Here is a 26,375-nt window from a genome sequence, read left to right on the forward strand (position 1 = left end):
GGCTGAGCTCTGAAAACTATGCTTGCTCAGTCTTCTGAGGGGCTGTAGCTGACGCGCAGCTGGAAATGCCTTTGGTGGCTGAAGCAGGAATGAATGCTGCAGGGACTGGATGGTGCACTGAGAAGCACAGGCCTGGAACACATAGGCTTGGGAATTCAGGAGCTCCTCCTGCGGTAGGACAGTGCCACAACCCTGCTAAATGCTGGGGGCTTGGGGACCTGTCTTGACAGTCCCAGGGAACCCTTCATTCTAGAGGACTAGGTGGGACTTACCTCTCGGGCTTCATATGTGTCAGGAACCGTAATTCGATATGGGGCATCAGGAATGTCGTAGTAAGGTTGGTCCTTGTGAATATCCTGGAAACATACAGATCCTTAAGTCACTGAGGCTGCCTGTCAAGCATGTGACTCAGGGAACAATGTGTCTGCTACCCCTTCCCACCACATGCCCCACATGGCCTCCAAACTTGCTGCAGCCTAGAGGGAGACATCAGGGGACAGTGTGGGTAAATGAGGCCAGGGTATTACTGGAGGAGCACATCATGCACAGAGTGGACAGCTCATTGTCAAGCAGATCCACACCACTGTGACACTCACAGCACTCAGTGACACTGACAGGGTCTGCAGGATGTCCAACATGGTCTTCAGCACAGTCCCACTCCAGAGCAAGTGTGGAAACCTAGAGCAAAAAAAGGGGTCTCAGGACTGAGGAGATGAACTTTCTAGGAACTACACTGTCTGCCTCTATGCCTCCCCTGCACCAGCATGAGCCCAAGGAGACATGGCACCTATCCATCTTAGGTTCTCCACAGTGAGGTGTATGGAGCCTGGTCAGAAATGTTCTCTGGCCAGCCCGTCCTACTCCTGAGGCCGAATACAGGCTACACACACCTCCTTTCCAAAGCAATTCTAGTTTGTTTTGTTTTTAAAGATTTATTAATTTATTATGTATACAGTGTTGTGGTCTGCATGTGTGTCTGCCCAGAAGAGGGCACCAGACCTCACTATGGATGGTTGTGAGCCACCATGTGGTTGCTGGGAATTGAACTCAGGATCTATGGAAGAAAACCCAGTGCTTTTAACTGCTGAGCCATCTCTCCAGTCCCAACAGTTCTAGTTTCTGATGGTAGCTCCCCAGTACTTCTCATGTTATGGCATCAACAGAAAAGAACATTGGAATGAAGTAAAGCAGCTGCCTGATCCTTAAAGTAATAGGTCATAGGATGATGGTCCTCGGACTGGAAGGACACTACCTGTGTGCAGTGCTCATCTTATATGTGACTCACTGTTCAAGAGGCCTGACTTAGATGTGTACTATATGTGCAAGGCTTGGTCTCATAGTCCCTGGCTGGCTCTTGACCTATCCTCAGATTCTGCAACTGCTTGGACCAGGTTGCTCACATGCAGCCTCTGTGAGAGTCTCTAGAACTCCTGGATGGTCTTGGGAAGCTGAAGGCAAGGTGTGTGTGTGCTAATTGGGCATTTACACCTCAGAGAGTACTCCAGCTTCCCTTCTAAAGGTCTTAGTACACTGTCATGTTCTAAGACTGTGTTGTCTCTCAGTAAGAGAAGTGGGGAAATGCTTTTGTTCTCAGAAGCCCATAAGATTCTTATACTACCTGGGACTTCTAGCTAGATCCTGGATTAGGATATGCTAAACTTGGTCTTATCAAATTATTTTAGGTAATACCAATGGCCCAGAATGAGTACGTTTCTAGGCTAAAATGCAGGCTGTAACAAACTTGAGAACATTCTTGGGAAGGCTGCACCAGTCTTGAGGTTTCTTCTGGCTCTGTTATTTTCTGGACTGATGATGTAACGATGCTTTTTCTGTTCCAAACTACTACCATTCACACACAAGCACTAGAGGGAAGCCAAACTCACTTATCCACCAGACCGGACAGGTACTTGTCAGCCACCCTCCTGATCCTCTTGTGGATGTGGTTGAAGTTCACCAGCAGAAACTGGGCGTGCCGCTCGAGCTCCTCCTCGTTCTCCTTGGTCTTGGCCTGGAGTGACAAGAGAGGCACCATAGGCTTTCTGTGCGCCTCCCGCAGACACACCCGGCGCTCTGCTGACGCTTACTTTATCTGCCATCATGTTCAGGAAGGCATCGAACACTTTGTCAGCAACAGCAATGACACACTGCATCATCCCTGAAATGAGACGGTGGTTCCCAGGATTAGGTACAGTCACAAGAAATTACAAACAACCTCAAACTCACAAAAGAGTAATACCAAGTTCTTTTGTATTTTCCTAGGCTTACATCAGTCATAATAACCAGCCTGCATTTGTCAAAACTTAGAAACAGACACTGGTGTGACACTGTCACCGGAACTTCAGCATTTACCTGGGCTTTTCTAATTCTCCCATTCATGTCCCTTTCTGTTCCTGGACACCACACAGACTTTGCTTACAACTCTTGGTCTCTTAGAATGTATTGATTCTTCAATCTATTCCTGGACTTCATGACCTTGGTATGTTAAGAACACAGGTAATTTAAAAATGGTCCCTCAGTTTAGCTATCTGATGCCTGCTCTTCAGGGTAGGATCTGAGAAACTTAGGGAATACCAGAGGTAATATGCTTTTCTTTTTTTTTTTTCTGGTTTCTTTTCACTTTAAAAAAATAATTTATTTTCATTTTATGTGCATTGGTGTTTTGCCTGCATGTTTGTCAGATCTTGGAGTTACAGACAGTTGTTAGCTGCCATGTGAGTGCTGGAATTGAACCTGGGTCCTCTGGAAGAACAGTCAGTGCTCTTAACTGCTGAGCCATCTCTCCAGTCCATTTTTTGGGTTTCTTGAGACATGGTTTGACAGGCTTGCTACTCAATGTGTAGCTCAGGCTAGACTTGAACTCATGGCAATAAATATTCTTTCCTCAGACTTCTGGGTGCTAGGTTACAGGTGTTTGGCATCATGCCTGGCTCTGTGTTTTTCTTATCTCATCCTATCAGAGGACTATGATATCTACAGCTCTTATCATTTCTGATGTAAATTGTCATCACATGATCTCAGTGACTACATTCCCTTTTCATACTTATAAAACTTTGGCTCTGAGCAGAGGAACTAAGTGATACTCCAGAAGATGAGTGGTGAGAAAGTTAAAGCCACCACCACCACCACTACCACAGATAATGTATCTCTGGGGGAGCTATTTGCAATTATGTAGCTATCTAATTTCTCTTTGAAATTTTTCTAGTTTTGGCTGCCCATGAGGATTTTTTCTATTATCTTCATTTCTTCTACTTTGTTTGGTTTTTCTGAGACAGGGTTTCTCTGTGTAGTTTTGAAGGCTGTCCTGGAACTTGCTCTGTAGAGTAGGCTGGCCTAGAACTCCAGAGATCCACTTGTGCTCTGCCTCCCGAGTGCTGGGTGTAAAGGTGTGCGTCACCAACACTCAGCTTCTACTTTTACTAACTGGAGTTCTTTAAGAAAGAGTTGCCTCTCTTTCCCTATTTTATATCTATTCAATAATTAGTATGGACTCATGTCTTAAAAGTATATATATTCAAATGTATATTAAAATATATGTGAAATGCAGGCAGTAGTGGCGCATGACTTTAATCCCAGCACTCAGGAGGCAGAGGCAGGCGAATCTTTGTGAATTCAACAACAGCCTGGTCTACAAGAGCTAGTTCCAGGACAGGCTCCAAAGCTACAGAGAAACCCTGTCTCGTAAAACCAAAAAGAAAAAAGAAAACCCAAAAAAATATATGTGAAATGCAAGCTGAGGCTGTATCTCTGTGGTAGAGTATTTGCCCAGTATGTGTGAGACTTTGGGTTTAATCTTCAGTACCATTAAGAAAAAAAAAAAAGTTAAAATCTGAAACACTCCAAAATTGGAAACTTAAAAAACCGGTTTTTTAAAAATAATTTATTTATGTGCATGTCTCCGTGTTTACTGCACGTGTATGTACAGGTGCCCAGAGAGGCCAGAGTAGCACTGGTCTCCTTGGAGGGCTGTTACAGAGATCTGAACTACAGCCTTTGACAGAGCAGTAGGTTCTCCTAACTGCTGAGCCATCTCTCTAGCCCCAAACTGACATGAGGTTCAAAGACTTTCAGGTATTAGAGCTGGTCATGGCAAACCTCCTGTAATATTGGTATTCAAGTGGTCAAGGTAGGGTCACAAGTTGAAGCCCAACTTAAGCTATATGACCAGGTTCAAAGAAAGCAAAACCCACCGAGGCATGGTGGCATATGACTTTAATCTCAGCTCTCAGGAGGCAGACACAGTTGGATACCTGAGTTCAAGGCCAGTCTGGTCTACGGATTGCATTCCAGGACAGCCAGTGCTATACAGAGAAACCCTGACTCAAAAAAATTAAAAACAAAAACAAACCAGCAAACAAAACAGAGAGAGAGAGAGAGAGAGAGAGAGAGAGAGAGAGAGAGAAAGAGAGAGAGAGAGAGAGAGAGAGAGAGAGAGAGAGAGAACAAAACCCAAACCAAATAAGTGCACTTGGTGCACCTACATTCACACAGGGAACACTCACAGCATAAAACCATACTGAAAATGGTATGAGGATTTACATGGTATTCATAGTGTACTAGGTAATCTGAGTAATACAGACATGATTTAAAGCATGCCTGCAGATGTGTATAGCTTCTATGAAAATCCTATGCCATTTTATAAAAGGAACAACAGTACACATACCTCCAAATGTAGTCTCCCTATTTTTGTTTTACACTTTGTATTAAACTTTACTTTTTAGAACATTATTATGATGAATATCTTTTATAATGTAAACTCATTTCAATTAAGCAAAATTATAAAAAAACTATATATATTTACATCTAAATTATGACATTTGATAAAATAATATATGACAACTTGTTCACCAAGAGTCTGTCTAGTTGGTTCCTTGGTCCTCTCAGCCTGCTCTTGCTGTTTAGAAGCAGAACTGCCTCTGGTGACAGAAAGACACTGCAGATCCCTAAGGACCATCGGAGCAGCCCTGGATCTTTTCAGAAGACAATATTAGAAACCAATGTCTGGATGCTGGTGCACTTTTGAACAGAGAGTGTACTCCTATTTTGGGTCCTTGCAGCAATGGCAAAATTAGAAAGGTGTATTTTTTTAAATTGAACTAAAATTTTTTTGTGTGTCCTCTACCATTGAGTTATATTCCCGTGCCCTCCCTTTGTGTATATGTCATGTATGCTTGTATGTACACCTGTGTGGGGCGTACTTTGAGTGTGCACAGTTAGACAGCAGAGGAGAACACTGGGTGTTTTCTTCTATCAACTAGTTATCTAAGTTTTCTGATAGGTTCTCTCATTAAACTTGAAGCCTGTCATTTGGGTTAGGCTGGCCAGCCAGTGAGCTTCAGGAGCCCAGCTGTCTTGGCCCCACAACACTGAGGTCACGGGCACACAGCCATTTTTGCTTATACACAAGTGCTGGGATCTGAGGTCAGACTCTATAGCAAGCACTCTTACCTACTGAGATGTCTCCCAGACCTCTTTCTGCTTGGGGGTTTCTAAGTTATTCAGGCTTGCCTTGAATTTGCAATTTTCCTGCTTTCGCCTCTCAAGGAGCCTGGATACCTACCTCCACCTCCTTGACAGCTTTCCAAGTATCCTGCCTTGCTCCTGAACTCCCTATGTAGCTGAGGATGATCTTGAACTTCTGATCCTCCTGCCTCCACAACCAAATGCTGGGATGGCGATGTGTACTAGTATACCAGGCATATGGTTCTGGGAAGCACTTTATCAGCTAAACTACATCCCAGGCCACCATGGAGTATTTTTAAAAAGTCTTTGGGGGCTTGAGAGATGTCTCGGTGGCTACGAGCACTGGCGGCTCTTCCAGAGGACTGGGATTCAATTCCCAGCACTGACAAGGCAGCTCACCATGGTCTGTAACTCCAGTTCCAGGGGATTTGGCACCCTCACACAAACATACATGCAGGCAAAACATCAAATAAAAATAAATTTTTTAATAAAGAAAGCCTGGTGATGATGGTGCACACCTTTAATTCCAGCCCTTGGGATGCAGAGGCAGGTGGATCTCTGTGAGTTCCAGGATAGTCAGGGCTATATAGAGAAACCCTGTCTTAAAAACCAAAAATAAATAAAGTAAAAATAAAAAGCAGAAGTCTTTCATATTTATTTTTATTTATGTGCACATGTGCACATGTATTTCATAGTGTGAATGGATTGTGAAGTCAGAAGACAATTTATGGAGTCAGTGTTCACTTCCCACTCTGTGGTCCTAGGACTCAAGCTCATGTGGTCGGGTTTGGCAGCAAGTTCCTTTACCTGCTGAGCTATCTTTTTCTTCTTCTTCTTCTTCTTTTTAAAATAGAGTTTCTCTGTGTGACCTGGAACTCACAGCCTGGAGACCAGGCTGGCCTCAAACTCAGAGATCTGCCTGCCTCTGCCTGAGGGCTAGGATTAAAGGTGTACACCACCACCACCTACTGCTAGTCCTACCTTGTAGTATTTTTTTAAGGTTATCTCTTTTATGAAGGTATTTCCAATGGAGAATGTAACTTCATAAAACTATTTTCTCTATGTGAATAGAAAATATGAAATATTCTTTCTTTTTCCTACTCAATTTATCATGAGAATACCATAATAATAAGCTTACCCGATTTGTCCTTCTGAATAGCTTTATCCTCAAAGTAGCAGAACATTACCTGGAAGCGATCAGGATCTGTAGAACGCAGCACCCTGACAAGAGGAATAGCTCTGAGTATCGTTTGCACACCCTAACCCTCCCACCAGAGCCCTGGCACTGTTCTGGTTTGGCTTAAATGACAGCATCTCTGCTGTGTACAGGCACACAACTCCCCTGGACTTCCTACAGGGTGGTTTACACCATCTAGCACCACATTCCTACCTTTCTCAATCCAGCAAGCACACCTTTAGTGACATGTCTGGAGGTCACATGAACCAAGACTCTAAATATATGCTGGCTGTATTACTCCAGAAAGATCTAGTCTGAGTCCTCATCAACAGGAAGCATACCTATTTCATGATGATACATCATCACTGCCAGAAGGTGACTACACACACAGCGTGGCAGAAACACAACGATATACAGGAAAAGAGAATAACATATAGTGGAACAGGTGCAGCACAACCACACCAACAGGTTTCGTAAAGGCCGTTTGTGCACGTGTGTGTACATGTGTGCCTGTGCAAAGGACACTGAAAGGGAGAAGTGAGCAAATTAACATCTGCCTCCTGAGTGCTAGGATTAAAGTCATGTGCCACCATGCTCAGCCTCAGACCTGCAGTCTTTGTTTCTTTGCCTTTGTCATATTCTGTGCCATTCTTGGGGTTGGTTTGCTTTCTTTTTTAAAAAAGTTTCATTTACATTTATATGCATCTGTGTGTGTATGTGCCTGCAAGGCCAGATCACCTGAGGCTGCAGTTCCAGGGGATTGTAAGCTATTTTATGTAGGTGCTGGAACCAAATTCAAGTCCTCTGGAAGAGCAGAAGGTGCTCTGAACCATTGTGCCATCTCTCCAGCGCCTTTTTCTTTCTTTCTTTTTTTTTTTGTGACGGGGTTTTGAGTAGCTCAGGCTACTCAAACCAAATCTCATACCAATCCTTCTGCCTTGGCTCCACAATAATTGGGATGATATTTTTACTTTTATGATTAAAGAAACCTATCTGCCTCACAACTGAGTTTGGTCCCTGGGATCCAACGGTAGAAGGAAAGACTGACTCCTGCATGTTAGCTCAGAACCTCTGCTCCATGCCTGGCATCCATGTGCCCACAGTCATATACAAATATGAAATAAACAAAGTGTAAGAAGAGAAAAACAAAAAACCTATAACCTTTAGAGAAAAAAAAAAAAGAAAATAAAGTTGTGTGCTTGAACCAGAGCTTCACTGAAGAGCCATTCAGGGTCTAGAAGTTGAGGTAAGAAAGCAGGGGTTTAATAGCATGCATTAATCGGCCCCACACCAGCCTTCTAAGAGGTACCCAAGTTTTGTAAAGCAAAGCCAGGGTCTTTAAGTGAAAGTATTGATGCAGGCTGAGATGCTTTTAACTTCTCACACTGGGGTTTCCAAGTTTCCCTAATAATTAGGAGCTGAGAATCGAAGCCTCATTTTTGAATCAGTTTCGGGGTTGTTCTTCCTTGCTGGCATAAGGTTCTGGAGGATCTTGGGGATACTCCCAAATGCCACACTTGAGGGGTTGGAGACGGTTCTTCTAGTTATGCATGCAGACATTAAATCCATGCTTATCATATTTGGCTTTCCTTTTAGTTTCCTCTCTTTTTAAATATTTATTTATTTATTTATTATGTATACAATATTCTGTCTGCGTGTATGCCTGAAGGCCAGAAGACGGCGCCAGATCTCATTACAGATGGCTGTGAGCCACCATGTGGTTGCTGGGAATTGAACTCAGGACTTTTGGAAGAGCAGGCAATGCTCTTAACCACTGAGCCATCTCTCCAGCCCCCTTCCTTTCTTTTTAAATGTAACTTGTCACATGTGAGACAAGAACTGTACTACCAAGCTATATCCTTAGCTCTCTCATTTGCTTTTCTGAGAAAAAAAAAAGGGAGAAGCTACAACAACACACTATAGGAGATAGGAATGAGTAATGAGATGATCGTTTTTATTATATTAACCATCCAATTTTGTCTTTTTAGATTCATCTGTGTGTGTGTGTGTGTCTGTGTGTGTGTGATGTGCTATGGTGTGTGTATATGGAGGAGGATGATTTTTAGGGAATTTGTTTTCTCTTCCAGCCTCATGTGGTCCAAGGACTGAACTTGTAGTAGCAGGTTCCTTTTACCCCTGAGACACCTAACCAGCCTTGTTGTTTTTTTATTTTTATTTAATATTTATTTATTTTTGAGACAGGGGTTCTCTATTATATAGCTGTAGCTGTCCTGGAACTCACTCTGTAGACTAGGCTGTCCTGTAACTCACCTGCCTCTGCCTCTGGAATGCTGGGATTAAAGGTATGCATCCCTCCCAGCCATTGTGTGGGAAGGTGAAGGCTCACGTACCTCATGTACTCCAGCCGATACACAGATAAGAGATAGGTAGACATGGCAAAATCCAGCTTGTTGATGAGGGCAGAGACCTCGGGAGGAGGATCTAGCAAGTTGATGATGGTGCTTCGGAGTTCACTCAGTTCAGCCTGGAGGGAAGGAAACACTCAGGGGCTCATGAGGCGCCTCCCCAGAAGGAACCCAAGTGCTTAGGAAGAATGTGGAAGGGATCTGCTCTAATTCCTTTTTGGACAGTCTAAGGAGAGAGAGAAGAGAAGCCTTACAGGGGTGACCGTGTCATTTTTCATGGCTGAGTTGTACTGGAGGACGGATCGCAGAGGCTCTTTGCTGGGAAAGGTGAGCAGAGGTGACTTGGTAGCTATTTCGCAGACCCCCTCATACCACTCTTCTGGCCAGAGTCCTGCAAGAGAGTGGGTGTGAGTGAGACAAGGACTGGCACAGACCAGGAGGCCACCTGATTGACAGGCATGGGGCCGATGGGGTGAGTAAGAGGAGAAAGGAAGGGAGAGAGAGAGGAGAGGAGAGAAGGGGACAGAGGGAGAGAGAATGAGACTACATAAGACTATCGAGCACCTAGTTAAAGAAGTCTTACATTGGCACTGACTCTGGCAATTTCAAGTCTTGGGTCCCCTGAGATAAGTGTCCACAATAGGACACAGAACAAGTGTGCTACCCAACTGTCTACAGTCATGCAGCACACTCAGTGGGAAGTGTCATGTTTCTAAGTACCTGTGGGAACAAGTGGCTACGTGTGGGCTCAGATCAGATAAACTCAGGCTCTGGAGTGGATGGGTCTGATCTAGCTGTTTCTACCGCACACTCAGCTTTCTCTGGAAGACACCACTCCCTACCTGAGCCCTCCACAGCGAACCCCATCAGTACAGAGTACAGCCAGAAGTCCCGGAAAAGCTTCTGTAGCCTAGGTTTAGCTTCTTTGATGGGTGGCAGCCGTCGGGTGAGCTGACGTGAGAGGAAGGGAGAAAGGTTATTTGTTAGTAAAACTCTATTAAGTGTAAAATCAAGCACATTCTCCAAGAGCCCCATCCCAGCTTTAGCAGCCAGAATGGGTACAAATAGGTACAACGAACAGTGGCTGATCTTCTCAATTCTCTACCAATTATAGGTTCATTCTCTCACTGGTTATATGGAATGCTTACTCTGAGCCAGGCACTGTGCTTGGAGTTCACTCAAAGGGCATTCTATCTAACTGGGAGGGAAACAATTACAGTTCCTGGAAGTGTCATCATGGGTCTTCACATAAAGCTTGGCCAGGCAGAGAACAGAGAGGAAGCACCAGTTGCTACAAGAAGCCTCAGGCCCCAAGGCTGGGAGCTGGGACTAGGAGGGCCCTCAGAGAAGATATCACAATGGGAGCGGCAGACTGAGCAATGTTATGGACAGAGTACAAGAAGTACCTTTCAAATCCTTTCCAGCACATGACTCTTTCAAGCAGTAATCTTGGGCAGAATCTCGACATGTAGTGAAAGCAAACTGGCTTGAGTGCAGGTCTAAGAAGTCAAATTCCCTGAGCTCTTGCTTGAGAAAGCAGCCTGCCTGCTCTGAAGGCCACAGTTGTGTGGGAGTTATAGAAAATAGTTATTCTGCACAAACCACTCCATGGAGCACACGGGTCCTCACAGACCTCTGAGGACATAGCTCCCATACAGTGATGAGATCTAGTCCTCTACACCAGTAGGGTGGGGCTTTGCCACCCAAACACTAGCGGCATGTGTGCACCAGGTCCTGAGTCAGGACAAGAGAGTAGGGAGAGATGATGCCAAATGCTAGGACACTTCATACACATCTGGCAGGAGCACAATTGGTACAACACTTCTTGGGGGTGTGACGGCATCATCAAAATACTAAATATCAAGCTGGGTGTGATGAAGCTCACCTGTAATCCCAGCACACAGGAGGGAGAGGCAGGAGGATCAGGAATTCAAAGTCATTTAAATGACTTGGCTACACAGTGAATTTAAAGCTAACATGAGCTATATAAAATCTGTCTTGAAAACTAATTGTGTTTTCTATGATCACCTGTTAGTAGAGGCAGAACTCACAGTGTCAAGTAAAATATGCAAAATATACAATGCAGATTTCAATATATATATTTTGGGTTTTTGAGACAGGGTTTCGCTGTGTAGCCCCAGCTGTCCTGGAACTCATTTTGTAGACTAAGCTAGCCTCAAACTCACAGAGATCCACCTGCTTCTACCTCCCAAGTGCTGGGATTTAAGGCATGTGCCACCATGCCTGGCTCTCAATACACATTTATACACATATTATACATTATATATATATACATATTTCAAATACATTTTAATATAAATGTATGAGTGCAGAACAAAGATGGGGAAAAAACCCTCAGGTGTCTAGAAGCAATTACTTTTGAGCAGTTGAGCAGTCAAGGATTTCTGTTCTCTTTGAGACTATTTCCTGGAATTCTACAAGCACAGGGAGGGCACAGGTGCTGGTCTGGAGCTCAGCAGCCCATGTGGCAGAGGGTCTGGCCTCTCCCTTAGAACTATCAGGGTACTGTGGCCTGGGGAGAGTTGGTTTAGGGCAGACTTTGGAGGTGGTAAGGAAATGGGAATGCAATAGTAGATGGAGGAGTCACAGAGCAGGAAGCAGGCTGCAAACACTAGCCACCAAGGGCAATGACAAAGTGCTTCCAGTTTGACCAGTGGCCAAGGGTGTAAGTCACTGTGTGACTGACTATGGTGAGAGGTGATGAGGTTCTAGGGGGAGGAGGAAGCCCAAATGGGGTTCCAAATAGAAGACTTCAAGGTGAATGATGCTAAGAGGGTCTGGTGGTAGGTGAGTTTGAGGCTAGCTTGGTCTACACAGTGAGTTCTGGGCAGGCAGGACTAGTAAGACCTTGTCTCAAAACAAACAAACAAACAAACAAGCTAGCAAACTAACTAACTAACTTAACTAACTAACCTTCATGTGGCAGAGAAGCCCAGCACAGTTTGACAGGCAAGAGAAAGCTGTCAAACTTTCTGTGGTTTGGGCTCCTCTTCACCCTGACCTCCTTGGCCATGGGTGATCCCTATCTTTCATTTCTCCTGGTTCACTGGTTATTGCCTGAGCTAAGAATGCTCTAGTGCCCAGGAAGGGAAAAGGGGTATCTTTAGGAAGGGAAGCAGTAGTTCTTTGATATATCCTAAGATCAAGACAAAGCATCATGGCAGGTCAATGGAGGGCAATACTCCATGCTTCAAGAAAGATGGGGAGGAGCTGGGGTATCATAGAGAAGGCCCCCTATAGCCCCCATAGGACAGGCAAGGGCTACTAGATAGAAGGCCTGTTCATGCTTAAAAATGCTTATGTGTGTGCATTGCATTTATATACACCGTGTGCATGCAGGTATCTGTGGGGGCCATAGAGTACTGGACCCCTGCAGCAATTCTGCTCCCAGAACACTGAACAAATATGCTTAGCTTCAGCAAGATATCCTGCAGACATGCTGAGCGTAACATCCAAAACCTCAGTGACAGAGGAACTGTAGTTTGGAAGTAGCTTGTCACCAAGCAGTGATCAAAGGCATAGTTGAAAGGTTTTCTGCTGACAGAGCTAGTTGAGTAGTGTTTGAATTGGGGCATATTTGCTTTGGAAAATACACAACAGCCCAGCACCAAAGTTCACGCTGAACCCTGCTGGTGGCCCTTCCTGATTTCATCTCTGAAACGCCGCTGCTCAGAGGCACACAGGTAAGCTGGGTTTCTAACATTTTTTGCCAATTATAATTTTTTGTTTTTAATATTTTGAGGTAGGCTACTGGTTCCTTTGCTGGAAAAAAAAAGAAAGCAGTATTACTTTTAAAGTCCAGTATAAAATTCTATCAGCTGCACCAGAGAGAGGCACAACTGACCAAACTGGAACTGGAATTATAGAGACAAGAGAATTAGATCTTTGGTACTGTAAGCTGGGAGTTGGGCATGGTGGCATAAGGCTGAACTCCAGCACTTGAGGGGTTGAGGCCAGACGATGGGCTTGTAAGCCCTGTGTACCTATCACCAGAGGGCAAAAAAAAAAAAATTTCTTTTCAAATTAGATAACTGTCTAATGAGTAAGTATGAGAATAGCCTTGTTCTTAGGAAGTTTTCCAAAGCATTATTAAAGGTTAGAGAATGTTAAGAGATCTAACCTGAAAAGGCTCAGAAAATACTTGTAGATGCTGATACATATACACACACCATATCTCACACATACATGTAAAATCCAGTGATAGTAAAGGGGCGCACCAGCTGCTCCCCTACTCTGTCCTTTCAGTTCTTCTGTAAGTTTGAAGTTATTTCAACATAAAAAGGTTTCGCAGCACTCGGGAAGCAAAGGCAGGTAGAGCTCTATGAGTCTGAGACCAGCCTGGTCTATAAAGCAAGTTCTAGGATAGCCAGGGCTACACAGAGAAACCTTTCCATATTACTAACAACTACTTTTCTCCCTTCCTGTTTGTTCTGGTCTGGATCTGGAGACATTAAGGCTGGAGAGGTTGTTCTCTATGACACATGACCAAAAAGGCCAGCTCTACTCCATGTACCTTGTAAGAATATGCTAAATGATGTTCCTATGGAAACAAAGTTTTGGTGATTTATCTAAAAACTATAATACTTTAATTCAAAGATAGTAATTTGAATGTATATACAATTTAGAGGTGTTTTTAAATGCCTTAGTGAAACTGACCAGAAAAAATAAAAAGATTTACCTGTTGGAGCTCTAATTTTTCAATGCATAAAAAAATACCCTTCCATTTTCCTCCTTTTGCTAGTAAGAGAATAATGGAAATTATGGCTAACAGCTTTAGAACATACAATGCAGGAACTGGGTACATGATGCTTAACCCCCTACACCAAACCAAACAGTCTTCCAGGAGTACCCTGAGTACCAGGAGAGGATGAAGATCTTTACTGCATGGCTGGGACTTGGCTCCCGAGTCCACAGTAAGTCAAGTTGGTTTCTGCTTTATTCTTATTACTAATTACTCTTTTAGCTGAGGATACTTCTTTTTTCCCCCGAGATAGGGTTTCTCTGTAGCTTTGGGGCCTGTCCTGGAACTATCTCTTGTAGACCAGGCTGGTCTCCGAACTCAGAGATCCGCTTGCCTCTGCCTCCCAAGTGCTGGGATTAAAGGCATGCGCCACCACTGCCCAGTTGAGCTGAGGATACTTTTAAGTGTAATCATACAAAAGACTTCCATTAAGTTGCTTCTGGTTTGTTTTTCTTTATTTGTAAAGATTTATTTTTGTTTGTGTTTATGCATTTGCCTGTTCAAGTGTGTGCCAATGTGTCCAGATGCCCAGAAGGGTATCAGAATTCTATGGAGTTGGAGTTAGAGATGGGTGTGAGCCACCCAACTTGAGGGCTAGGACCTGAATCTTTCGTTCCTCTGAAGAGCAGGAAGCACACTGCTGAGCCACCTCTCCAGTCCTGCTCTGCTTTAACTATAATGCCAATGATGCTCATGCCTGATTCTATCTTGAAACTAGGCCTAGTTCTATTTGACTACATACACAAGACTCCATTTCTAGAAATTGTTCCACATGTGCGGACTGTGTAGCCACCAATCTCAGCAAAACACTGAAGAGGGTGAGAAAAGACCAACATATTCAAAGTCAGAAACCATTTGACTCTCCAAAATAAGCAATTAGAAGTATCTTGGTTAGATGTAGTTCAGTTGGTGGAGTGCCGGACTAGTGCTGACAAACCCTGCTTCATCCCTGGTACTGTATGGAACAGGTTTGGTCGCACAGACCTATAACTAAGGAGGTGAAGGCAAAGGATCAGAAATGTAAGGTCACCCTTGGCTAGATGGGATTTTCAACTAGTCTGAGATACATAATGCATTTTTTTTAAAAAGTTCCTCAGTTATGACTAAAAATGCTGAAAATGCTAATTTTAACCATATTCTAGGGCATAGGCCCTAAGAATAAAGATGGCAAACGTTGTTCCCTAGAGTGGGTAGTTTTGAGTGTCCGGGCACTCTAAGCAAGCAAGGCAGAGCTTGACATCAGGGAGCTGGGGGCTTTACCTGCTCAAGGCTAGTCACTCTCTAGTCACCATTACCTACCATCCATCAATGTTGGCACTAGGGATTGAGCCCTGGTCCATGTAGTGTGGGTGAGAGGAGTTAACATTTAGCTACATCCCTAATCAGACCACTGCCATCTCTTAGTAGTAGCAAAAGAAGGCTACTGCCTTCAGACCTAACAAGTCCAAATACTTAGTCACCAGTAACTCTTATTTGATCTAGATTGGTAACAGATATTCTAAATAAGGAAATGGTCACAGACACCAAACAGACCTTTTTACTAGGAAGATACACCTAGCTGGTGAAATAGGGGAGCAATAAAAGAGAGGTCATCTACCTACTTAACAACTGAGATATAGAAAACCAAGTCAAAGCCACTGGACAGAAAAATCGGATTTGACATGTCAAAGCCTCCTTGGGGACAAGGCAAGGGCTGTGCAGACAAGGACAAGAAGAGAGTCTGTACCTTTAGGGAGGGTGAGCCTCTGACACCACCCTGCCCCCACCCCACAGATCCTGTCTGCACAGTGAGATGGGAAGCTGGAAGAAGAAAGATGTTTTTCTTCTGACAGCAAAGTTCTCCTAGAGCCAGTCACATCAGCCGTTAGCATCTCAGAGTGCCAGGAGACATGGGTCCCCAGCCACACTCCTTTAGTAGGCCCTAAGGGGGTCCTGCTAGGTTCCAAATCTCAAACAAATTACAAATTAACTTAATGAAGGGATCTCAGGTCAGGATTCTCAGCTCAGCAGGTAAAGGTGTTTGTTGGGCAAGCATGGCTACCAGAGTTTGTTCTCCAGAACTCACATAAGGTGGAAGGAGAAAGCAATCTCCACCCAAACATCTGACTGTAGCATGCATGTTTACATGTGTGTCTGTACACACACATAAAAAATAATAATAAAAAATTGGACTGATGAGATAGTTCAGCAGATAAAGATGCCTGCTGCAAAGGTTGATGACCTGAGTTTAATCCCTGGGACCCACAAGGTAGAAAGAGTGACTTCTAAAAGTTGTCATATGACCTTCACAAATGTAATATGGCAAACCTGTTCACCCACACAAACAAATAAATAAACAAACAAATAAATAAATAAAGTTCTAAAAATATTAAAGTAGAAAAAAAAATTTCATCTAGGGCAGTGGTTCTCAACCCCGCATATCAGATATTCATAATTCACAGCAGCAGCAAAATTACAGTTATGATGCATCAATGAAATCATTTCATGGTTGTGGTCACCACAGCCTGAAGAACTGTATTAAAGGGCTGCAGTATTAGGAAGGTTGAGAACCACTGGTCTAGGGGCTCATAGATCCCAGGAGCTGTATGAAACACACAAAACATTAACACTAGTTGTATGTTTATTTCTTATTAGAGTCTCTTAAAATTTAGCATCCTAAGATGGTGTAAGAACTGGTGCTGTGACAGGCCTCTTTCTGGATGTTCCAGAAGGATGGAGCCAGGCTGCTCTCATTGTTGTCTGTTTTCTACACCAGCTTTAGCTCTGCAAAAATGAAGCCTCCATTCCACCCTCTTCTTCTTTCGGTCATCATGTCTCTGTGTGTTGGGAGCCAAAGCCTTGCTGAGCAGCTAGGTAATGAAAACGTGAGCATGTCCTTCCTGCCTGCTAACTTCCACAAAGAAAACACAGTCACCAATGACTGGATTCCAGAGGGGGAGGAGGAGGAGGACTATCTGGACCTGGAGAAGCTACTCAGTGAAGATGACGACTACATTTACATCATTGATGCAGTTTCCCCGACAGATGCAGAATCAAGTGATGGGAATATCCTGCAGCTTTTCCAAGGCAAGAGTCGGATCCAGCGTCTTAATATCCTCAATGCAAAGTTTGCCTTCAACCTTTACCGAGTCCTGAAGGACCAGGCTACCACTTCTGATAACATCTTCATTGCACCTGTTGGCATTTCTACTGCTATGGGGATGCTTTCCTTAGGCTTGAGGGGAGAGACCCATGAGGAAGTACACTCAGTTCTACACTTTAAAGACTTTGTCAATGCCAGCAGCAAGTACGAGATTGCCACCATTCACAATCTCTTTCGGAAGCTGACCCATCGCCTATTCAGGAGGAACTTTGGGTACACGCTCCAGTCAGTTAATGACCTTTACATTCAGAAGCAGTTTCCCATCCGGGAGGACTTCAAAGCTGGTATGAGAGAGTTTTACTTTGCCGAGGCCCAGGTGGCTGACTTCTCAGATCCTGCCTTCATATCAAAGGCAAACAACCACATTTTGAAGCTCACCAAGGGCCTCATAAAAGAAGCTCTGGAGAATATAGATCCTGCTACTCAGATGATGATTCTGAACTGCATCTACTTCAAAGGTAAGAAGCAGTTTTATGATTCCTAAAGGAAACCCACAACACAGCTGTCTGGTATACAAAAAGACTAAGAACTGTATGTTAGCTGTAATTTATGAAGGAAAATAAGACACTTGGCTGACTCAGGGGCATGGAAGAACACAATGATCATTAATTATTAATTAATAATTATTAATAGCCTATAATTATTAATATTAATAGCCTATCATTTTACACTCACTGGATTTCCATGTGGTAGGGATCGTGGTGTTACAGTTATCAGGATCCTTTTTCACAGACAAATCCAGCAAAGCATAAAGGTAAAATGCCCCAAGGCGGCGCACGTCTTTAATCCCAGCACTTGGGAGGCAGAGGTAGTGGATTTCAGTGAGTTGGAGGCCAGCCTGATCTACAAAGTGAGTTCCAGGACAGCCAGGACTATACAGAGAAACTCTGTCTTGAAAAAACAAAAATCACCCCCCCTCTCAAAAAAAGATGCCCCAAGAGTAAAGACTGTAGGGGCAGTGTTCAGGATGGATCTCTGTGAGTTATCAGTGATGATTTATTTATTTTAATTATTTAATTAATTAAAACTCTGATGATTTATTAATTGGAAGAAATAATATAAGCTCTCTCTCTTTTTTAAGTATTTGGCCAATGTGGATTAAGATTTCTTCATTTCCCTTCCCAATTATCAGTGAGTAGAAATACAGACAAAAAGCTAAAGAAATATGTCTGGAAACTGTTCAGCTACAGTAACTGCTAGAAACACAACTTCTCAGGGTACTTTTAGTTTTTTGAGACAGGGTCCCCCTATATAGACTTGGCTAGTCTAGAACCTGCTATGTAGACTAGGCTGGCAAGCTAGGATTAAAGGCATGTGCCACCACAACCAGCTCTCTCAGGGGACTTTTGCATTAATTCTGTTCCTTTTTTGTTTTTTTGCCCTTTGAGACAGTCAGTTCTCTCCCCTCTATACTGACGTCTCTGTGATGGAAACCAATGGGCAGGCCTGGCAGCAGACATCTTTGGCTGGGCCATCTTTCTGGTTCTAAATAATAATTTCTTCAGCAACTCTTAGCGACCAGGCATGAAAGCACTTTTAAAGAGCGCATTATCTCCCACTCAACACAAATGTACATGCGCATGTGTGTATCTACACAATAAGACCCAACTCAAACACATCTGTGTGTCTACACAATAAGACCCAACTCAAGTACATCTGTGTGTCAACACAGTAAGACCCAACTCAAAAAGTATTTTTTAAAAAGGGTCTTGCTATGTAGACAGGATGACCTAGAACTCAAAACCCTCCTGCTTTAACTCCTACAATTCTGGGGCTACAGGCAAAATCCAAACCTCTTTTGGAATCTGATCAAAATAAACTTGTACCTCACTTAAGCTGAAGGCAGTCACAGGGATGGCTTAGAACCACAGCTAATGGCAGTACTGTGGCCACATTTCTTTGTCATCACTGAGTTCAGGACACTGAAGGCATAGGTGCTGGAAAGCCTACACTTCCTATTTGTTCACCCCAGTGATTGTACTGCTCGGAGATCTGAAGGACAGGAGCTTTCCCAGTTCTGCAAAAATAGGAATACTGCCAGGCTGGGCTGCTAGCAGCACTATAGAGGCTAAGACTTCAGGGGGGCTTGGGAATGCTGAGATCTAACCCCTAGACTTCCTTTCAGAGCCAGGCACAGCATTCAAGTTTCAATGAGGGTACTGCTAAAGGCTAAATCTCTAACAAGCCATGACCACACACAGATACACAAACATGTAGTACATATTTATGATGAAAAATATAATTTTCTTTTCCATTACTGGTTCTAAGTTTTGGAACTGAGCAAACAAGAGTCTAAATGGTAGTTTCACCCCTTCTCATTTGTGTGACCCTGGGAAACTTATGTGACACCTGTCATCATGGGAGGGTCAGACCTACTCTGACAGGGTGCAGAGAACTGAAGCAATACAGTACTCAGCCTGTAAACAGGAAGAGCACAATGAACTTGAAGGAGGGTATATAGTATAGTCCAATATGACAAGGAGTATGTATGATATTGCAGGGAACGTTTATTTTCACAAGCGATCAGGCTGTGCTTGGGAATGGCTTCAGAACAGGCTGGTGGGAACGCCCTCAGTGTTCAGTCAGCTGGTTGCGCACAGCCTCGACACTTATCAGTCATACTTGAAATTCTGAACCAAGAGGCTGTTCTGTCAGCACTAGAGCAGGTGGGAATATGGGACAGACTAGACATGATCATATCATCTCTTGAGTGACAAATCCACAGTACACTGAGGTGCCAAAGTGCTTTTCCCTGATGTGTTGGAACACTGACTGAACTCTGGTGGGGATCAGAGGGGGCATCTTTTTGCTTGTTTGTTTTGTTTTGTTTTGTTTTTGGCTTTTTGAGACAGGGTTTCTCAGTAGCTATGGAGCCTATCCTGGAACTTGCTCTATAGACCAGGTTGGCCTTAAACTCACAGAGATCTTCCTGCCTCTGCCTCCCAGTGTTGGGATTAAAGGCGCGTGCTACCACTGTTCAGCTGTTTTTTTTTGAGACAGGGATTCTCTATGCAGCCCTGGCTGTCCTGGAACTCACTCTGTAGACCAGGCTGGCCTTGAACTCACCGCCTACCTCTCTCTGCCTTTGGAGTACTGGCTGAGAGAGATGTACTTTAAAGGTTAGAAAATTTCATAAATATAATTTTGTTTCTAATTCCCAAATCTCTTAACTTAACTCTGTGCTATAACTGCTTTGTTAGTGCCTCTTCTCATCACGGCTGGAAGAGCAGTGATTTCCAATGGGTCTGGAGCAGATGTCTGCAGGTACTAGTGACTATCACAACTAAAGCTGGTATCGCACTGGGAGAGTCTAAGGATGCTGTTAAAGCCTCAGAGCACAGACAGTCCCCACACTATACAGAATGATTTGGTTTAGAAACCCTGGGTGTAGCTGACTTGGAGGTAGTAGCTGAGGGGCAACCATAAGCAGGCCAGAGTTGTCTGCTGTTTAAACTTCCTCCAGAGACCCTGGTTTTCTCTTCGAGCTGCTCTATACACCAGGTGGAAACCTTGAACAAGTTACCTTATTTCATTGTATCTCTGCTACCTTATCCAAAAGTATGTGTGGAAATTTAAACCATCTATTTCATATAGCTTCTAGGAGGTAATACAAGAGAGGTGCTTATGCCTGGCATGTGACCTGTTGGAACTAGTTACCAACATTATTGATGATGAGGATCTTGGAGCTAAGATTTATTTCTGAATAATAGCTCTATACCAAGCCGACATGGAAGACCCTGAGGACACCACTCTATCAGATTCGTGTCCTGCCAAATGCTAGAGAACCATAGTGTGAGGGCTCAAAGGGTTACTCGCTTTCCAAATAATTAGATTACTGGCCCAGGCGAATTAAGTATCTGCCAGGGACAAATCAGTAAATTTCTATTGTTAAGACTCTGGGTGTTAGTTCTAGAGAGCCCTCCAAGGGCACATGTTCAAGAGCAAAGGCCACATTCTGAAGGGACATTCCTTTTGACTTCACAGGAACTTGGGTGAATAAATTCCCAGTGGAAATGACACACAACCACAACTTCCGGCTCAACGAGCGAGAAGTAGTTAAAGTCTCCATGATGCAGACTAAAGGGAATTTCCTTGCGGCAAATGACCAGGAGCTGGACTGTGACATTCTCCAGTTGGAGTATGTAGGGGACGTCAGCATGCTAATTGTGATCCCACGCAAGCTCTCAGGAATGAAGACTCTTGAAGCACAGCTGACGCCCCAGGTAGTAGAGAGATGGCAAAAAAGCATGACAAACAGGTACTTCAGGTCATTTGTTCTTTTGCTTTCTCAGGCTGGGGTATCTAAGAGTACTGAAGCCATGGCTAATTTTTATCCCTCCCTCCCTCCCTCCCTCTCTCTCTTCTGAGTCAGGGTCTCACTCTGTAGCACAGATTGGCCTGGTACTCATGAAGTGCAGATGGGCCTCAAAGGTGCAGTGGCCCTCCTTCCTTATCACCTGACCAGTGTCAGGAACGTGACTACCCTACTCAGTTTCACCAGTTTTTGTTTGTTTGTTTGTTTTTAAAAGGGAAGTACACAAAAGAACCCAAAAATTGTCACACAGACCTTGCTTATTTCAGCCTGAATTTCTTGTTCAGTGAGAGCACTGATGAGAAAGCCACAAAGCTGTCTTAGAAGGCAGGGACAGGTAGCTTCAGGTCATCTTAGGAACAGCCTTCATCTACTTACTATACCCCACGTTGTGGCTCTGAGCCCCAGTTCAGTCGACCCCAAGGTGCAACTAACCATATTACTTACTTATCAGGACTCAAGGGGAGCGGTAAACACAGCAATGGGTTGACTGCTCCCACCCGCAGCCCCTGCTCTCAGTGCCTAGAATGTAAGAGGCTCCCAGAACAGATATTGCTCTCCTTCCCTGCCAGGAAATCACAAGTTCTTTTTAACTCACTGAAGACTTGTTACTCATGATATTCTTTGATCTTTATTTATTATTTATAGCCAAAACTATTGATGTTAAATACTTAAAGTTACTGGGCAATGGCAAAAAGAATAGAGAAATGGGATATATTTCTGTGTTATTAGATAACTGCTGGTTAGGCTCACAATAAGAGGTGAAATCTGTTGGACAAGAAATAAAAAAAAATACAGCAAAAGTGAAAATACTGCTGGGCACAGTAGCACACTCCTGTAATCCAGCAGTGGGTACAGTAGCGCACCCCTGTAATCCAGCACTGGGGAAACTGAGGCAGGAAATCATAAGTACAGGGTCAGGAAGAGTGAGACCCTGTTTCAAAACCACAAGCCAGGGAGATGGATCAGTAGGTAAAGGTGTTTACTGCCAAGCCTAACTACCTGAGTTCAATTCGCGGGACCCATGTGGTGGAAGGAGAGAAGAGACACCTGAAAGCTGTCCTTTTCTGACCTCTATACACATAACACATACCCTGGGCAATATGCATGCATACATAAATATGTAAATAAGTATAATAAAAATTAAAGCAAAATAAAAATCCTAAAATAGAAAACCTTAGAAGCCGATTCTTGGAGGAAGGTGAATTTCTCAGGTATATGATGATATTAAGCCCTGTGGATTTCTTTAAAAATGTCCCTTCTGTACTTATTTCCTGTACCATCCCTCTCTTTGGTGGCATCCTCTCTGAAGTCAGTGAGGTCAAGCCACCCTGAGTTCTGTCCCTCGTCCAGCACAGCATGTCCGTCCCCTCACCCTCTCCCTTGGTTCTACTAAACTCTGGACATTGTACAGGTGCAGTGTTCCCTGGTACCTGGCGTCTGTGACACTCATTGATATAAGGGCTGTGACTGGACCTATGGTGGATGACTTTTCCAAACCCTCAACTGACAGTACCAATATATACATTTTAAATGTCAAGAGATGCTATTTCAGTTATGTGGTAAATACACTTCACTGCAGGCCAATTCAATTTAGCAGGGGAAATGTAATTATTTTGTCATTTGTGTCCATAAAATTGGCGCCCTTCTTTTCCAACTAGAACTCGAGAGGTACTTCTGCCCAAGTTTAAGCTTGAGAAGAACTACAACCTGGTGGAGGTCCTTGAGTCCATGGGAATCACAAAGCTGTTTAGCAAGAATGGCAACATGTCAGGCATCTCAGACCAGAGGATCACCATTGATCTGGTAATGGCTCCCTCTTGTGTGTTAGTCCCCAGATCCTGTCTGGCACGGTTGCTGCCTCTTTCTCCAATCTCCTGGTGGGCCTATCACCCAAACTTTAAATATTCAGGCGCCTGGGTGGCAATTTTGGCTCCTAAGCCTCTCAGTCTCTGGACATGGTCAATAGAATGTAGTTTTAGTGTTTAAAGGTAATATATGATGTGACGGAGACGCTTGCCACAATTACCATTTGCTCAAAAACCATTTAAGGGTCATTTTGACTAGATATGATTTGTGTCTTATGTAAGGTCTCTGGAACTTTTCTCTGATGATGAGTCTTCCCCCCCGCCACCACAAGACAGGGTTTCTCTGTGTAACAGCCCTAGCTGTCCCAAAACTAGCTCTTGTAGAACAGGCTGGCCTCAAACTGACAAAGTTCTGCCTGTCTCTGCCTCCCGAGTGCTGGGATTAAAAGCGTGCGCTACTGCCCAGCCTGATGATGAGTCTTAATCAAGTGCTCCATCTCACCACTCACGACAACCTACACTACTGATACCTTTCCTTTCTGCTTTTAAACAGTTTAAGCACCAAAGCACCATCATGGTGAACGAAGAGGGCACGCAAGCTGCAGCTGTAACCACGGTGGGGTTCATGCCGCTGTCTACCCAAGTCCGGTTCACTGTTGACCGTCCTTTCCTGTTTCTAGTGTATGAGCACCGAACCAGTTGCCTGCTCTTCATGGGGAGAGTGGCCAACCCCACCAGGTCTTAATGGTGGTGGTCTGGGCACCTGGTGTAGTTTGGGGACACTCTGTAATTCTGTTCTCAGTCTAACAAAGAGGACAGAGGTATTTTGATGTGATAACTTATGTGGTTTATGATAATATCTGAATTTAAGGCCCACATAGGAGAAGAAAGCTACCAGGGACTAAGAAGCTGACACAGCAAACAACACCATAAGACCACAGAAATTAATGCGCTAACTCTAGTGCCAGACATTTCCCAGAGGTCCTAGCAACATACGTACTGCCTCAGCCCCCACTCCTGGCCCCTAAGAGCAAACTTCCAGGGTGTATGTGATACTTTCTTTGCAGGTAGCCTCATCAATGTTATCATTCAAGGTTAAAAAGAGAAAACTCAACCAGCCCCCATCTAAATGCTATTCAGGAGGTTTCACCCCTTCCAGGGAGGATGCCCAAGCAGCACAATTCCTACCCAGTTGAAAAATAACCTCCACACACACCTGAGTTGCTGAGACTTAATTCAAGACCCAACCTCTTAAATTCATGTGACCATCTCCTCTCCTGCTGCCTCATGGTTACCTAGGTGTGTACACCACCTACAGATCCATTCTAGAGATAAATAAACAGCTATATTTACTGTGTATCTGTTACAATTATCTATAAAAAAGTGGGGGGAGCAGGGGGTTTCACTGTGTAGTCTTGGCTGGACTGGAACTTGCTAGGTAGACCAAGCTGGTCTTGACCGCATAAAGATCTGCCTACTTCTGCCTTCTGAGTGCTGGGATCCCTAATGTCATGTGCCATAACACCCAGAATAATTCTATTATTTTGCACCTCAAATAACAAAGGGCAAGTTGGAAAGCACCCTTAAGAAAGACAAAGGTGGACAGAAAGTCACTCAAGTGTTATGCAGTGACTAATATATTACAGCAAGGCAAGTTTTGGATAAAGAGGTATGTGGCTGCGTCCTTGGTACCAGTCTGATGGAAGGTGCTCTAGTGTCTATAGGGAGGTGCATGCTTTAACTTTCATCTCTCAGATGTGGCCCTGCAGTAGGTCTGGTCTGACAAAGCTGGCAACATCCAAGGAATACAACTTGGTACCATTCACAACGCTCTGAAGGCTGCTCAGAAGGCATGGGTCAAGATGTGCTTTCAGTGGGGAGACTGGCAGCTGTAACAGGAGCAGCATCACAAACTTTGTGCTAACTAACTGTAAACCCCACACCTTGGAGGAAGAAGTTTTATTTCCCAACAATGCAAGAGTTGGAAGGGTTCTAAAACATGCACAAAATACAGCTACAAGGTGGGGCTTGGGTCCAAGGCTAGGCTTGCTGGACTTGAGGGTTTGGTAGGGAGTCTTAGTAGAGGACTCTGACCACATGAAACAATAATAGCAATGGGAACAGCTGAGAGGATCATGCTACTTCTAGTGTAATGTATGAAACAGTGTGTAAGGTACATACTATATGCTCTATGCTGCTGGTTTTGGAGGTCACATTCTCACCACCTCCTCTTGACAGTTGAGGAAGCAATGGCAACTTACAGCAGAAGAGTAACTTGACGAGACCAAGATCCAACCCCAGGTAGGTAGGCTCCAGGGCCTGGACTCCTTGCTAATGATCTTACACCTGCACCAGCATTCTATTGAGAATAAGACAGTACAGGACTGAGGCAAAATTTCCCCACTGCACCTTTTCAGTTCTTGGTGAAGCCTAAATGATGATGGCCCATCACTTTTTTCCTCCAATTTGTTTTAACACTGTTCTTTTCTGGTGTTTGTTATATATATATTTTATCTTGCTGGTATTTTTCTCACCTTACGTTTCTAATTACAGTTATTTCAAAATTGTGCCCTAAAAAGATGGGTGGATATGTCCCTGTAATCCTAGTTATTTCAGAGGTTGAGGTTAGGAGGATTGGTTAAGTCTAAAAGTTAGAGCCAGGACTATAAGGTGAAATCCTGTCTCAAAACAAACACCCACCTCCCCTACTCCATATCTTCAGCCTTTGTCATGTGTCCTTTTCCCAGAAAACTCCACGGTCTCACTTCCAATCCCAACCTCAGTCACATGTGGCCTAGGTTGCTCCAGGTTCCTGCACAGGCAGGACCCTCTCATCTCCAGGGTCCCTAATTACTTACATTTACTTAGAATCCCTGCAGTCCCTCTTAAAGACACTAGCCTCCATTTCTCAGAGCAGGAGAGGACTAACTACAGTACAGGCTCTGGGGCAAGCTTCCTGGATGCAAACCCGATGCCTAGCAGCTATGAGATGTTGAGCAGGTTTTATACCTCACTATGCTTACTTGTAAAATGGAAATAAAAGCAGCAGTGGTGTCACAGGGTCATTGTGAGGTGGTAATACCTGGACAAGGTCTAGACCAGGGATAAACATTTCTTGTTCTAGTCTAAGAAAGAACCTTACCAAGAAGTTCTGAACTTAGAGGCTCTGGACAGTCTTTTCATGAGACATATGTGAACACAGATGTATTTCTATGGAAAAGAAGTATAAAGCTTGCAAAAGTGTATACGACCTATAAAAGGTATAACCTGTCTAAGTCCACAAAGACAACCTGGGGTGAAGATGAACCTGCTCTCAGTGAGACACAGGAATATTTCTTGGGAAGATGG

The 26,375-nt window shown here is 43.9% G+C and overlaps 2 protein-coding genes across 4 annotated transcripts in view; one reads left to right on the forward strand and one right to left on the reverse strand.

Moving 5' to 3' along the window:
• The window catches only part of Pi4ka (phosphatidylinositol 4-kinase alpha), a 125,314-nt gene that overhangs the window by 34,346 nt on the left and 64,593 nt on the right, over positions 1–26,375 (reverse strand). The window contains exons 20-27 of the mRNA XM_085684518.2: positions 9,846–9,954; positions 9,258–9,394; positions 8,989–9,122; positions 6,599–6,681; positions 2,085–2,155; positions 1,884–2,008; positions 597–678; positions 273–356 (exon numbers count right to left, since the gene is read on the reverse strand). Coding sequence (XP_085540644.1) covers positions 273–356; positions 597–678; positions 1,884–2,008; positions 2,085–2,155; positions 6,599–6,681; positions 8,989–9,122; positions 9,258–9,394; positions 9,846–9,954 — 825 coding nt within the window. The remainder of the gene's footprint in view (positions 1–272; positions 357–596; positions 679–1,883; positions 2,009–2,084; positions 2,156–6,598; positions 6,682–8,988; positions 9,123–9,257; positions 9,395–9,845; positions 9,955–26,375) is intronic.
• Positions 12,552–24,384, forward strand: Serpind1 (serpin family D member 1). Of its 3 annotated transcripts, XM_085684520.2 has the most exons (6): positions 12,637–12,707; positions 14,484–14,608; positions 16,521–17,365; positions 20,892–21,165; positions 22,881–23,025; positions 23,581–24,384. In XM_085684520.2, exons 2-6 carry the CDS (start codon positions 14,538–14,540, stop codon positions 23,770–23,772), a joined length of 1,527 nt encoding a protein of 508 aa, XP_085540646.1. In that variant the 5' UTR covers positions 12,637–12,707; positions 14,484–14,537; the 3' UTR covers positions 23,773–24,384. The 3 variants fall into 3 exon arrangements, with proteins under 3 accessions (XP_048308339.1, XP_085540646.1, XP_087759384.1); XM_048452382.3 differs by lacking the exon at positions 14,484–14,608 and having other exon boundaries at positions 12,552–12,707; XM_087903258.1 differs by lacking the exons at positions 12,637–12,707; positions 14,484–14,608 and adding an exon at positions 13,854–13,937.

This window comes from Myodes glareolus, chromosome 2 (assembly GCF_982192425.1).
Source record: "Myodes glareolus chromosome 2, mMyoGla1.1, whole genome shotgun sequence".
Classification (NCBI taxonomy): Eukaryota; Metazoa; Chordata; class Mammalia; order Rodentia; family Cricetidae; genus Myodes; species Myodes glareolus.

What these genes read in the sequence shown, in the direction of transcription:
- Serpind1 (XM_085684520.2), top strand. Translation starts at nt 14,538, where the DNA reads ATGTGCGGACTGTGTAGCCACCAATCTCAGCAAAACACTGAAGAGGGT. An exon ending in AAAAGACCAACATATTCAAA is followed by an intron (nt 14,609 to 16,520) that starts GTCAGAAACCAT and finishes TTTCTACACCAG; the next exon opens with CTTTAGCTCTGCAAAAATGA. An exon ending in GAACTGCATCTACTTCAAAG is followed by an intron (nt 17,366 to 20,891) that starts GTAAGAAGCAGT and finishes TTGACTTCACAG; the next exon opens with GAACTTGGGTGAATAAATTC.